At 40.8% G+C, this 15,271-nt stretch overlaps 1 protein-coding gene across 6 annotated transcripts in view; it reads left to right on the forward strand.

The window, feature by feature from the left end:
* The window catches only part of syngap1b (synaptic Ras GTPase activating protein 1b), a 230,972-nt gene that overhangs the window by 160,632 nt on the left and 55,069 nt on the right, over nt 1-15,271 (forward strand). For 5 of the 6 annotated variants that reach the window (XM_075466264.1, XM_075466267.1, XM_075466265.1 and 2 more), the window contains 2 exons: nt 5,325-5,416; nt 11,455-11,573. In XM_075466264.1, coding sequence (XP_075322379.1) covers nt 5,325-5,416; nt 11,455-11,573 — 211 coding nt within the window. Of the gene's footprint in view, nt 1-5,324; nt 5,470-5,526; nt 5,798-11,454; nt 11,574-15,271 lie in introns of all 6 variants that reach the window. The other variant, XM_075466269.1, reaches the window with a different exon arrangement.

The following is a 15,271-nucleotide window of genomic DNA, read 5'->3' on the forward strand; positions in this document are numbered from 1 at the left end:
CTGACAAAAGAAAGAAAAGAAAATGGAGAGATGACGCTCGTGCATCCCTTGCTGGTAAGTTTGTGTTTTTGGTGTAATTGTTTTGCTAACCTAACGTTCAGTGATATTGCTGCCAGCTAACGTCAGCAACCTAGGCTTGGTTAGCGATTGGATTTGACGAAAAGTTTGGAGTTACGAACAAAATCTACGAATGCTGGCGACCGTGTGTAGAGTTTGTGTAAAGTACAGCACTGTCACACGTTGAGTGGCGTAGCAGGCCGCCAACAGGTGTGACGGGAATGATTGACATCTACCCATCATTCCCCTAAAAAGCGAGAAAAGTTAACAAGACAAACGCCGTAATGGCATCATAAAGAAGTTATATTAGTGGCGCGGAAAAATGGAGGAAGAAAAACGTCCCGAGAATAAAGGTAAGGCATGTGTTGGGTGATGTGGGCTGGATAGCTGGAGGTGGGACATTTTTTGTGTTTATTTGTCCTGCTAGCTAGTCTCGGATAAATGTTGTGTAGCTGGCTGGGATTTGTTCGTTATAAACTCGGCTTCAGTGTTTGCCTCATGAAAGTTTGCTTATATAAGATGAGTATGTCACACGTGAATGAACAGTCAGTCCTGCCATGGGAATGACTGACTGACTCCAGACCCGTTTATTCAGATTCTAGCAGGGAGGCAGGCATGTTGTTGTCCTGCTCTGTCATTGTTCAGTGAAAGTTGTCTCTCAGGCATTTGACACGATTTTGGCATTACTTAGGATTAATTTACTAAGTTTGGTGTGTTATTTATAGGCCTCTAATTAGAAGTGTTCTACTGTTAGTTTTTTAAGTGATATACAAATATTAGGCATCCTGTTGATTATTTTAGAATATTGTGGCATTGGATCATTTTTCTTAGTTTTATTACTTTAACTAGTACAATATGTAGATGAATGCAGAAACTTCTTAAAAGTGACAACTTCAAAAACTCTTTTGTTCCTCTGGCCATCAGGATGTACAACAGCTTTAAGTGATGGCGCTTCTGTATTTCACTGGTCACTTTATATTTCACTTTGGTCTTATTTCACTGGTCACTTTAGATTTTTAAACTGTTTTTTTAAATAGTTTTTAAATTCTTAGATTGTTTTTAAAGTGTTTATAATTGTATAAACATTTTTTATTGCTTTATGTCTTGCTACTGGACGCTTGAATTTCCTTCGGGATCAATAAAGTATCTATCTACTTTGTAATTGGGTACGATCTTTAAAGTTTAATATTTTAAAAAAACTCAAAATCTTTTATTTATTGTTTTCTTTGTATTATATATTCTTATTAGTTTAACTTGCCTGAGTGGTTCAACTTAAGATGTTTAATTTAAACTCTAGCCTGTTTTGCTCATGAAGTGTAATAGATCTAGTGTTCCATCTAAATGGTTAGGAATCTCTTCATTGTAGTTTGACAAACTAGGGGCCCCCAAACGGTATCTTGCTTAGGGCCCCCACAAAGCTAGAAACGGCCCTGAATACAATCATAACCCAGTCACATTAGATTAATCAAATTCCAAATTAGTCCAATTCATACACGGCCAATTTAAAAAAAAAAAAGAAAAAAAAAGAAAAAGAAGCTGCCGAGCTAAGGAAATTAACAGATTGCATTGAAACTTCTTCCCCTGTCCTGAGCGTGTACGAAGCCAAGTGGAACCTGAAGCAGAGCTAGAACTGGGAAGAACGGCCATCTGCCTCAACCACCTGGGAGTCGAGAGGACGGGAAAAGGTGGGGGGGGGGGTGGGGGGGACAAGCACCATAACACCAGGCCCCGTCAGATACCTGCTGAGAAAGAGATGGACGTGCACATGGAGAGCAAAGAGAGTACAGGTGCATCATGGGAGCTCCCCCAACAGCCTGGGTCTAAAGCAGCTTAACTGTGGGATGTTTCAGGGTCACCTGGGCCACCCCTAACTATAAGCTTTATCAGAAAGAAAAGTTTTAAGCCTGGTCTTAAAGGTGGAAAGGGTGTTTGCTTCCTGGAGCCAAACTGGCAGCTGGTTCCACAGAGAGGGGCCTGATAACTGAAGGCTCTGCCTCCCAAACTGGCAGCTGGTTCCAAAGAGAGGGGCCTGATAACCGAAGGCCACGCCTCCCAAACTGGCAGCTGGTTCCACAGAGAGGGGCCTGATAACTGAAGGCTCTGCCTCCCAAACTGGCAGCTGGTCCCACAGAGAGGGGCCTGATAACTGAAGGCCCTGCCTCCCAAACTGGCAGCTGGTTCCACAGAGAGGGGCCTGATAACCGAAGGCTCTGCCTCCCAAACTGGCAGCTGGTTCCACAGAGAGGGGCCTGATAACTGAAGGCTCTGCCTCCCAAACTGGCAGCTGGTTCCACAGAGAGGGGCCTGATAACCGAAGGCTCTTCCTCCCAAACTGGCAGCTGGTTCCACAGAGAGGGGCCTGATAACTGAAGGCTCTGCCTCCCAAACTGGCAGCTGGTTCCACAGAGAGGGGCCTGATAACCGAAGGCTCTGCCTCCCAAACTGGCAGCTGGTTCCACAGAGAGGGGCCTGATAACTGAAGGCTCTGCCTCCCAAACTGGCAGCTGGTTCCACAGAGAGGAGCCTGATAACTGAAGGCTCTGCCTCCCAAACTGGCAGCTGGTCCCACAGAGAGGGGCCTGATAACTGAAGGCTCTGCCTCCCAAACTGGCAGCTGGTTCCACAGAGAGGGGCCTGATAACTGAAGGCTCTGCCTCCCAAACTGGCAGCTGGTTCCACAGAGAGGGGCCTGATAACTGAAGGCTCTGCCTCCCAAACTGGCAGCTGGTTCCACAGAGAGGGGCCTGATAACTGAAGGCTCTGCCTCCCAAACTGGCAGCTGGTTCCACAGAGAGGGGCCTGATAACTGAAGGCTCTGCCTCCCAAACTGGCAGCTGGTCCCACAGAGAGGGGCCTGATAACTGAAGGCTCTGCCTCCCAAACTGGCAGCTGGTTCGAAAAGAGAGGGGCCTGTAGAGGTCAAAGGTTCCCTTCTTTCCTGTCTTTGGCGCCTAACTGGATATTGAGGAAAGGCTATATATTGATGAATAGATTTTTTTATTCAATTCTGTGAAACATTACAGTCTTTTGCACCTCTGGCTCTCATTAAAGTCACTTTCACTATAACTAGCATGAACAGGTATTTGCCTTGAAGAAACTGGTGTATTTTTATTTTATTGACTTCCCTCAGATTTGCTGGATGGATAGCAGGGAAAGAGGAGCTGAACCAAATAGGTCAAACTTAAATGTGCACATTAAAGATGAGGGATAAATTTATGAACGAATAAGGTTAATTGTTATATTATAATTTAATTAGTATATGGTATATATTTATTTATGGGGATTGTTTTATATATATATATATATATATATATATATATATATATTGCAAGGATATGTGTGTACAGTAGTATATATTTATTTTTGTGATTATATATTTATTTAGATATTTAGGAAGTGTATATATGGCATATATTTATATAGATGTATTGTAGTTAGGATATTTACAAACTGAGGAGTAGTTAAAAAGGGGTGGGAAACTAAAAAACTATTGTACTTCTTCCCATTCCTTTTTCGAACAATGTGTGATGTTTTATTATGTATTAGCACTTCATGTGATTTAATTTTTTTATTTTTTTTATTAATTTATTTTTTTCTTTCTTTTGTATGTACAAATAGTTACATACATTTTCGAAAATAAAATTCTACCAATCAATCAAAAAAAGAATATGTACTCTGTCTTAAGTTCCTTAGGTCTTAATGACAGATTTGTGACAGGCTTTGGTCAAATACCACAGCCAGTCCATCGGCTCCCTTTATAAAGATATTTAGCCCTGGATTTATATCATTTACTCCATTCCAGTGTGGTGCAGGAATAGAGTGCAAATCTGAACGTCTTCCTGAGTGAGACGTTTAAATTTAGAGGCTTCCAAACAAATTTTACGGCTTGTTTTTTTAATAAATTCTGAGTTGGCAGTGACTTCATACACACAAATATAAGCTCCAAAAGCACAGAAAAATGGATCGTTTTCATGATATATCCCATTTAAACGAGCACTCTGACCGTACATCTTCCAAGTGAAAGACACGAGTTTATTCCCTCACCGGCTCGGTCAGTGCGTTTGGCACCGACTGCCTGACAAAAGTCGATAAATGCTTTGTTTGTTTAATGCTTAGTCCTCTCTACCCATGCATCTTCCATTTCCTCTCCACAGCGTGCAGACCGTTAACATTTGCCTGAGTTGACGTCGAGACAGAAAATATATCCCTCCGACAGTCCAACACCTACTTTGTTGGTGTGAAACAGATGTAGGAGTATTTTGAGATTGCACTCAGCACCTGTGGAAGCAGCCGTATGACCTTGTATGGTTTTATTTTTGTCAGGCTCACCTTTGACCTCTGTGTTGCTCTCTGTGATATTTATGGAAGTTTTTCTGTGCCGTCAGGGTTTGAATACGAATTTCTAATATTGAATTTTTACAGCATCAAAATCAGACTTTGAATTTGAAAAACCAACAGTGTAGAAAAAAAATCAATTTCTAAAAACAAGAAATCAGTGTAAAAAAATTCAACATCTAAAAAAAATTCAACATCTAAAAAAATTCAACTTTAAAAAATTCAGTGTTAATAAAATTGAGTAATAGATATTACTTAATATCTATTGAGCTGATCTGTCCAATGGAGCGTAACTTGATTGGCTGCTGTTGGATGAATTGAGACAGGGATCGATTGCTTCTCCCTGTTTACCCGGATGATGAGTCTGGTTCTTTTTCCACTGAATTTTTTGAAGTTGAATTTTTTTCCACTGAATTTTTTTAAGTTTGTTTTTTTTCCACTAAAGCTTTTTCCATTGAATTTTTTTAAGTTGATTTTTTTTCCACTAAAGCTTTTTCCATTGAATTTTTTGAAGTTGATTTTTTTTCCACTAAAGCTTTTTCCATTGAATTCTTTTAAGTTGAAATTTTTTTAAGTTGAATTTTTTTAAGTTAAATTTTTTTCCACTGAATTTTTTTTTAGAAATTGAATTTTTTTTTACACTGTTGGTTTTTCAAATTCAAAGTCTGATTTTGATTCAATATTAGAAATTTGTATTCAAACTGATGGTACAGAAAAACTTCCATAGATATTCTTTTATCCCTTCAGGCAGACTGTCAATAAAAGCTCTCCTGGAGGTTTTTTTTCATGCTTTATGGCTCTATATCTTTCTCGCTCCACCTCCTCAATCTGTGTCTTGCAGCACAAATGTTGTGTCCTGTCCTCATGTAACCTTCGGTGTTTCCCTTCCACTGACGTCTAACTGAGTCTTACCTTCCCCCTCCCTGCTGCAGATCCTCGCGCCCGACGGAAGAGCATAGCCACTGGGAAGCAGCCCAGCATGGAGGTCCCTCCCACTGCCCCCATTCAACCCTTCCGACAATCCGTGAGTAACCCCCCCTGTTCCCGTCCTCGCTCGCTGCATCCATCCCTCTCGCTGTCCCTTGTCCCTCCTCCTGCCCTGGGCCTGCCGCACACCTGTGGCAGACGGGCCAGCGGCACCCCTCCTCACCCTTTCCCTCTCTCCCAGGCCGTTTCTTCCTCTCACGCCTTTTGCCCGCAGCAGCGAAAGGGCTCCAAGAAAGGGTCCAGCACACCCCCTTTGCCCCGCTCGCTGCCCCTCTCCCCCTCCCTGTCCCTCAGCCTGCCCCACTCGCCTGCCGCCTCCTCCTCCCCCCCCTTCTTGTACTGGGGCGGAGACTGGAGGGCTGCCGGTTCGAGTCCAGTGGCGGGAGGAAGGCTTATTGCACCACTGCCCCCTGTTGAGGTATGTGACACAAACGTGGCTCGGGCAGAAATACTGGCTGTGTTTACATTGACCACAAATATTCCAACCTGTTCTCATTCCCATGGCAACAAATTCTGCAGGAGTTACGCCGTATTATAAATGAGTTGCAAACGTTTAGAGGCAGGAGGAGTACGATGATTTAGAGATCCAGCTTCGCTTCCCGTGTGCAGCGTTTTGATAGGTTCAGACAACAAAAAGGTTTGGTTTAGACAAAAATATCATGATTCGGTTAGCCTGGTTTCAGACTTCTTCACATGGATTTACTGGGGCTGTAGCGATACACTAATCTCACGATACGATACACGATATTCAGCCAACGATACGATTCGATACGATATGATGCGATACGATTCGATACAATGTGATGCGATTCGATACGATTCGATATGATACGATACAATACGATACGATACGATACGATTCGATTCGATTCGATACGATTCGATATGATACGATGCGATACGATTCGATGCGATTCGATATGATGCGATACGATACGATACGATTCGATTCGATTCGATACGATTCGATACGATTCGATGCGATTCGATATGATGCGATACGATACGATACAATGCGATTTGATCGATTCGATACGATGTGATGCGATTCGGTACAATTCGATACACAATATTCAGCCAACGATCCGATTCGATGCGATTCGATGCGATTCGATACGGTACGATGCGATACGATGCGATACGATACACAATATTCAGCCAACGATCCGATGCAATACCATACGATTTGATACAATTCGATACGGTGCGATTCGATTTGATACGATTTGATACGATTCGATACGATACGATACAATTTGATACTCTTACATCATTGAAAAAAAAGGGACAGTGTGATTTGACATGAATAGTTTGGTGGTCCATCCTTTGAACCGGAAGGACAACACACCCAGAGAAACAGAAACAAACGAACATGTCACAAACACGAGTCCTATGCACTTTATACAACATTTTTATTAACTAATTTATCACCGTTTTGTATAATGTGACCCCCTGGCATTGTATTATATTATATTAATGTTCTGTGTTTTCACAAATTGTAACGTCTGACTTTTCAATAAAGTTTACTTTTAAAAAATGTATTAAAAAATATAAATAAATCGATACTTTATCGGGAAACAAAATATCGATATATATCGCAGTATCGATAAAATTGCTCAGCCCTAGAATTTACTTGGTAGAAGCATTTAATGTCAGCACCACAGCGAGCTTTTTCAAACTATGTTGTGTAGAATGTGGACAACAACACAAACTGCAATCAAACCACTTTCTTACCGTTCCAGTCAGCCATAATTATCCAATTATCCAATTATTATATATGCTCTAATGGACACTATGTTGACAGGCTGTTCTTTCATGTGTTACAGTGGAGAAGAAAATAAAAAAATCCGTTAGAAGCAAAGGTTAAAGCGTCAACAAAATGAGAAAATGACCGCACACACAGATATTAATGAAAAAGAACAAAATGGATTATGCTAATAATAGCCCGTTGCTATGCTAAAATAGAGCTTGTGCATCATTGTTTTTCAGTAAATTTAAATGTTTGCATCTTTAGATTATTTTTAACCAATGGGTTTTTATTCAGCGGCCTGTTTTTATTATAACGTGCTTTTTAAAATGCGCTATTTCAATTAAATTAGTGTTGTAAGATAATGATGAAACAAACTAATTAGAATTGAATGAAAAACACAATTTATCAGGAATCTGTAAGAGCGGCTTGCCTTTTAAATCGTGATGCAAAGTAAATGTGACTTGTAGGAAATGAGCAAAAACAGCAAACACATGGGAAGATTCCTAAATGTCAGCAAAGGCGGGCAGTATTAAAATGTGTTGTCACCGTTAGCTCTGGGGTCATCGTGTCCCCTTTTCTATGACATATATACAACCTGAGTTAAAAATGGAGAAAGGAACAGAAATAATAGGTTTATTGTTTTATTCATGGCAGTGAAAAGGCATCAAAAGGTATCAAAGATGAACATAATGAGATTTTTTCCCCTTTCCATTATTTCTGCTGGTGTTTTGCTCACTGTTAGTGTCTCTCAAAATGGCAGAACTTGTTTTGTTCCCTGCAGAGGGAAGTATTTGCTGCCCTTTCACGTAAAAATGGGAAGAATGTTCCGCACACTTGAAAACTGCAGAGGCCAGATAATCCTTTAGAGGAAATGCGAAGCTTCAATTTGGCTCGGCCATGTCAGAGCTTTTGTTTTGCATCATTTTTTCATCGTGGCTGAGATGAGTGTCTTTTTTTCATCAATATTTCAGGTTCTCTGATGGGATAAGCACAGAGGAGAGGCAGGAAACATTTGTGTTTGCTCTTTTCTACACAACTCTCACGGAATGAAATTAAAATATCGGAAATAAATCCCCAAAGCTTGTTGCTTTGCACAGAGGTTATAGTAATGCCTGAACCCCCCCCCCTCCAGCCACAAACACAATCATGCAGCCAATCGTGTCAGCTGCAGTTTTGGAAGACTTTTGATCCCTGACTTTAGTCTGAAAGGCAAAAAAAAACTTTCTTTCCTGAAACAAAATGTCACCTTGCTAGCTGAAAAGGGCTGTCTCAGAGGATCCTTCCTCTTTGCTTTTACTTTGCTTTTTTCCTGAAAATGTACCTGTTCTCTGCTCTAAAGATGAGGGGAAATTAGGACACATGCAAAACAGCATAAGGGCAAAATGAGCCGCTGTAACTAAAAGGATTACTGCCTTTTTACTGCTAGTTGTGCAGAAAGTATGACACCTTAAAAGCTGTAAAATCTTTGTGTTGTAAAAGCATCAAACAGCTTAAAATACTCAAGTTAAGTAAGAGAATAATTACGGTTAATTGATGATGAAGCCACAGTTAATAGACAACTGTCCACTCCTGAGATAAACTCTAGCCTGATCCCAGAAAAGATCAATTCTTCCAACCGCCTCCTGTTGCTGCCCTTTATTTTTGTTCAGCCTCTTTTCTCCCTTTTTGCGTGGAACACTTTCTTACTTTTTGAGACTTAAAGTGTCAGACGGAGCGGCTAATCAAATCAGCTTTAGTCATGCAGGCTATTAACTTGGAACCAGCAGATGGAGCCAAGCCTTTAGTCATATCCTCAAGACAGGCTTCAAAGCCATTTGACTCATGCCATATGACAAGGTGTTATTTCCCTCCAGTCGCTCTCCCACCGAATAATGCTGTTATGCCAAAGGTGTGTGAACGATATCTCTGAGTGTTCAGGTTGCACCTTAAACCTGGCTGGGAGAAGCTTCTTTAAGTGGAAGATTACAAAAAAATAAATAAATACTCAACACAATATGATATTTCATGCTCATTTTGGGACATTTTAACTTGAAATTGACTTTCACAGCGTATATTTAAAGGTTTAGACCGTGAAAACAGGTTGGAAATGTCATATTTGTGGTCTGCAAATATAATGATGCCATTCTTTTAACTTTGGCCTGAGAAAATGAGTTTGAAAATGCAAGATGGCGCTATCAGATGCTTTTTTTTCCACGAATAGTAATTACTTTTTCAGCATTTAAATATTCAAACTAGGAAAACATGCACGGAAATGTTCAAAATACATCATCTTTGTTGAATAGTGGGATGATGATATATTAACAAATACTTCAGCAAGTTGTGCAGCTATGCATGCTGGGTAGTTGTTTAACATGCAAAGCTGCAGACCTTCCTCTGAGTGGAATGCACCTGTGCTCGTCCTGTTTCAGGACAAAACGCGCAGCCCTAATTCGACCATAAAGGTCGAAGAACTGAGCGCGGTTGTCACGTCTTTCTGTTATTTTCTCGCTGACCGGACGCTGCAGTAAGAACTGATCAGGCTTAACAGCGAGGCAGGTTTCCAGCTCGTCTGAGCTGCTCCACAGAAGATTAAATGATCCTACAGACCACGTCGTGCCACACATCCCATAACCACACAGCACTCTCGTAGGTATTGTGTTCATTCGGGAAAACAAAGCACGCAGCAGCCATAAAAACATGCTTGAGTTTTGAGTGTGCTTTTGCTGACTATTATTCTCAGTGATGCAGAACACAAAAGAAATGAAGGTGCCACTTGAAGCTGAATATACAGCTAAAATTAGATTGTGGATTGAGACATAAAAACAATGTTAAATTTCTGGGGGAAAAGTTTAATTGATTTCCGGTGTTGTTTTATAATTTCCTGCCATCTTAGTGACGTAACTTCTAAAACTGTGTCCTAAAACTATTAATATGCTGTTAAAAGTTCTGAGTCACCCCTCATTTCTTCGTATTTTGCTTCCAAGCCGTTAGACTTTCCTGTAATGTTTTAAAGTGGTCTTGTGCAACAGTTCTCCAGGCTTTCTGAAGGTCTTCTTTGGATATCGGCTGCTTTTTCACTGAGTTCAGTCCTTGTTCATGACTATTTTCAGAGGACTTTGTTTGTTAAGCCACTTAACACTGACCTATGAAAGCATTAAAAAAGAAACCTATTTAAAGGGATGAACCAGTAATATTTTTACACATTAGAGAAAACCTTAAAACATTTGAGGAAACTGGACAAGTGGAGGACAGAAGAAGAAGTGTCAGGCCTAAAGAACTATCTACAGCAGATGAACAGGATCTGAAAGTGATGTCCTTAAGAAAGAGGAAAACATCCAGCAAAGACCTGACACAGGAGCTGAGAGATGCATCTGGAGCTTCAGCTGATCCATCTGCTGTTGGCCCAAGCCTCATCAGAAATGGGCTCCATGGAAGGGTGGCTGTCAAGAAGCCGTTCTTAAGGAAGGGAAACAGGGAGAAAAGGCTGAGCTGTGCCAAAGGACACAAGAAGTGGGCTGAAAATCAGTGGCAGCAGGTCTGATGGAGGGATGAATCCTCCCCAGAGCCCGGAGCTCAACATTATTGAAGCAGTGTGGGATCATGTTGGCAGAGAACGGAACAAAAGGCAGCCCACATCCAAAGAAGAGCTTTGGGATGTCCTTCAAGAAGCCTGGAGAACTATTCCTGAAGACTCCTTAAAGAAAGGACAGAAAGCTCGTCTGAGAGGGTTCAGGCTGTGCTGGAGGAGAAAGGAGCTCAGAGCAGATATTCACTTGATATTTGCTTAATATAATGTATTTAAATGTTCATTTTCTACGTTTGACAGGTTGCTCAGTACTGTTTACCCCTGTGTAGGACTGTAGAATGTTATTAATTCAGAACAATGTTCCTCATTATCAATGAACAAATGCATTGTTTGATGACTTAATCCTGTAAGAAAGCTCATGTAGAACAATCTGCATCCACGTGTGAGACCTCAGCGCCTCTTTCTGGACTGTGTGGCTCACCACTGCCCACTACAGGATCTATGGCAGCACTGCAGTTACATATGCAGGAGTGAGATTTCTTGTCAGTAATAAATATACTGTGTGCTCTCCCCACAACGCATCATGTCCTTCATTTTTTTGTTTGTTCCCATTGGATTTTGGTGTCACATCTGACTACATCTGATACAAATTACATTGACTTTGTTTATCTCACGGTCATCTCAAACCATCCCCGACTCCTGCGTCCTCTTCTCACGGCTCAATCACTCATCTTTCCCGTCGTATTCCACCGTATTTTCGTGCCCGCATGTCGTCCCCCTCCCTCTCCATTCGTTTCTCTGTTTCCTCGCCACGCTCCAGAGTTTCCTCAGTAGAAGGTTGAAGGGCTCGATCAAGAGGGCCAAGAGTCAGCCCAAACTGGACCGAACGAGCAGTTTCCGCAACATGATCCCCCGCTTCCACAGTTCAGACCAAGACAGGTCAGTGAGTATGAGTGTGTGAGTGATTTCATGCAGTCATGTTGGGTTTCACACCATCACGGTTTCACACCAGGATGTGTCAGATCTATCTTTGTCCGCAGCAGAAAACAGCAGTTTCGAAATAGCTGCTAATAAAATTGTGATGCTCACATCTGGCCTAAAAACATCTGTAACATGGCTTCACTTTGCATTACTGCTGCATTATTAAAGGGATAGTTCGCCTCTTTTGACATGAAGCTGTATGACATCCCATATCAGCAACATGATTTATGAACATCTTCTTACCCCCTGCTGCGTCCTGTGAGCCGAGTTCCAGCCTCGTTTTGGTGTTGACGAAGGTAGTCCGGCTAGTTTGCTGGGGTTTAAAAAATAAAGCGTTTTGCTTCTCAAAACAATATGCGTTCAAAAGAGTAATACATTTGCATCACAAAATCGTTCTCCAGGAAAAAGTCAGACCTCATAGTCACTTGGCGCTATTTTCTCTCCCTTCGTATCACTGCCTGCTGTGTAGACCGAGCAGCAAACACCGTAACAGGCGCGGCTGTTAGGTTTTACCCTTTGCAAGATTAATTATAATGTAAAGTAAAATCTGGAAATCCCAATTAATCCTCTGTTTGTTGTCATTTGGTGAAACAAGCTCGCCAAAACGAGGCTGGAACTCTGCTCACAAGACGCAGCAGGGGGTAAGAAAATGTTCGTAAATGATGTTGCTAATATGGGATGTCATACAGCTTCATGTCAAAAGAGGCGAACTATCCCTTTAAAGCTTGAAAAATGTCACACAACTGTGTTTTTCTTTGCATATTATCACTCAAACTGTCCTGCAATTTGATATTATTGCATAACTATTATATGATGAAAAAACATTCAACGTTGCTTTCTCTAGTTTGTTGTCACAATAAAATGTGGTTCAGTTGGTTCGACTTAAAATATTGACGAAATACATCAGATCACCTGAATCCTGTAGAAAAACAGCAGGCAGCCGTCTCACTCGTTCTTTTTTTGTGACACGTGTTTTCATGTGAGACTGGGCTGTTTAAATCCACAACAATAAAGCTAAAAACTGAGATAAACAGAGATTAAAAGGGGTGAAAAAGCACGACGTAAAGAATAAAAGACTGCTTTTGTTTTTAGCTGACTCACCAGGAGATGGCACCCTCAGCACCACCTTTATCTTTTATTGTAAAAAGACCAGCACTGCTGGCAGTTTAAACATTTCATCTCTACATTTGTATTATCTATCGCTCCACCTTTCAGTTTTCAAACCTCTTTATCTACTTCTCTATTTATCTGCATCTCCGTCCATCCGCCTGTGCTGTAGGGTCTTCTTCTCTTCACTTAGGATGGAAACAGTTGAAGCGTCATCACTGTGTCTCTGCCAGGGCGCTGAAAAAACTCTTCTTTTGCCATGGCAACCAGCAGACAGCCATATGGCAGCTGTGCAGACCATAATGAGTCAGTGGGAGATTTGCTTAATTATACCTCCTCTGTATCCTGAGCATGGTCGTAGCAGGGCTGAGATTCCTCAGGCACAGCAGCACAGGAGAGACGTGGCTAATTTCCTTGATGAAAGCATCGGTTAGATTTAGAGTTTTAGCTTTTTCACATGAAGTGTTTTATCAGAAAAGAAGCTGACCTCAGTCTTTATCCTCAGTCTTTAGACTTCCTAGAAAATCTCTAAAGGCCAGGGTGACATCTGCTGGTTTGTTTAGTCTAACAATCCTAAAGATGTTCAGGTAAATGTTTTAAAAAGGGGGAAAAACCAGCAAACTATTACAATTAAAAACCTTAATGCTCGTTAATTGATTTAATTTTCCCAGTTATCATTTCGTCTCACTGGATAGTTAGTTTAGAGTGTGCCGCAGCTGTAAAAAGTACGTCTCCACCCATCGTATCTGCCCATAATGATTTGGGAAGATTTTGGCTTTTATAATTCCCATTTGGTTCAATGAGACAGAACAGATGAAATAATGAAGAGCCTTGTAAAGGTCGAGGTTGTTCCCTATCAGGGGCTCGACTACAGTTGTGTTTTCATTTGTTTTATCGAGGGAGAGCTTAGCTGTCTGCTGCATGGGTTGCATTAACACTGGTGTTAAGGTGCCTCTGAGCAGAGGTGGGTAGTAACGAGTTACATTAACTTGAGTAAGGTTTTGAAAACATTGTACTTCTAGGAGTAGTTTAAAATCACTATACTTTTTACTTTTACTTGAGTAGATTTGTGCAGCAGAAACTGTCCTCTTACTCCGCTACATTAGGCTACAATGAGCTGGTTACTTCTCTTCTTACCTCTTTGGTATTCTACGCCTCATTATTTTTATCCCCCCGCGTACGCCTCATTTTAATGTTTTATTCTGACAGAGAGAGAGACTTCCCCCAAAGGCTCTACCACCTGACTGTGTTCCACCAATCAGACGCAGCCGTGCAGTCTGGTCACATGACCATACTCAATCTCAGCGGCGGGACGGGTTAGCTTTAGCATTAGCAGTCGTAGCAAACAAACAAAGAAACAGATGAAAAATGTCAGAACCAACGGTGGGAAATGAAGACGCAGACGAGGCCTCATACTGAAAGCATGTTTACCTTACAAAGAGTGAGAAACAGCAGCTACATTATGTGTCTTCTGTGTCAACCAAAACAAACGCACATTTCAGCAGAAACTCAACATCTAACTTGAGGAAACATGTTTTTTTCCCCCATGGATAGGCAAATGTTTATTAGGTTACATATGGGTTACATATGTTTTAAACATTTCCTAAGTCTCTTATTTTTTATTGAAGTTCTTGAATTTACCTGGATTATTTTAATTTAGGCTATTTTGTAATTAATTCATTCATTTTAATTTATTTTATCAATTGGATGAACTCCTAAAGATGATTATTTAGTGTTTTTGTCTGTCTGATTGAATGCTTGTGTTAACAAATAAATCAGACGTTACTCAACAGTTACTCAGTACTTGAGTAGTTTTTTCACCGAGCACTTTTTTACTCTGACTCAAGTAATTATTTGGATGAATACTTTTTACTTTTACTTGAGTCATATTATTCTGCAGTAACAGTACTTTTACTTGAGTACAATTTTTAGCTACTCTACCCACCTCTGCCTCTGAGTGTGCGAAAGCTGCAGGGATGCTCATTTTTGCACATTATTGCACTGAAACCAGTGACGGGTAAAGCTAACATCAAGCTAATATCAGAATGCTTTCCACAGACTTTACTCAGAGAGGGTCATTGAAAGTTAACTTTGTTCTAATAGTGTTCATGAGACAAACAGATTAACAACAACAATCGAGTCCAATACAAACAGAACCCGTTCCACGACCCACGGGTTGTTTGAGAAAAGTCCAAACAACCGTCAGACAGACTTGACATGAATTAGGCTTTTTGTATTTGCTGTTTTCTCTGGTTTTACCACCAGGTCAATGTTTTTAAATCATTTGAGCAATGCTAATGACAGAAAATCTGCTAAATTAAGGGTGATCCCATCCATCCACCAGTTACCAATTAGCAATCTTTCCTGAAACTCTTTACTAAAATGTCGTTCTAAGTTCTGTAATTATTTTAAGATGTCGTTGTTTATGGCTTTGGTTGCGTTCTTTGTTCCTTTGTTTTAACTTGGAATAGGTTTTACTTTAGTTAGCCTCACTTCCTGCTTTGTTTTCCCTTTATTTTAAGAGTTCGTACCTTTGTGGATCTGTTCAG

This window comes from Odontesthes bonariensis, chromosome 5 (genome assembly GCF_027942865.1).
Source record: "Odontesthes bonariensis isolate fOdoBon6 chromosome 5, fOdoBon6.hap1, whole genome shotgun sequence".
In the NCBI taxonomy this organism is placed as follows: Eukaryota; Metazoa; Chordata; class Actinopteri; order Atheriniformes; family Atherinopsidae; genus Odontesthes; species Odontesthes bonariensis.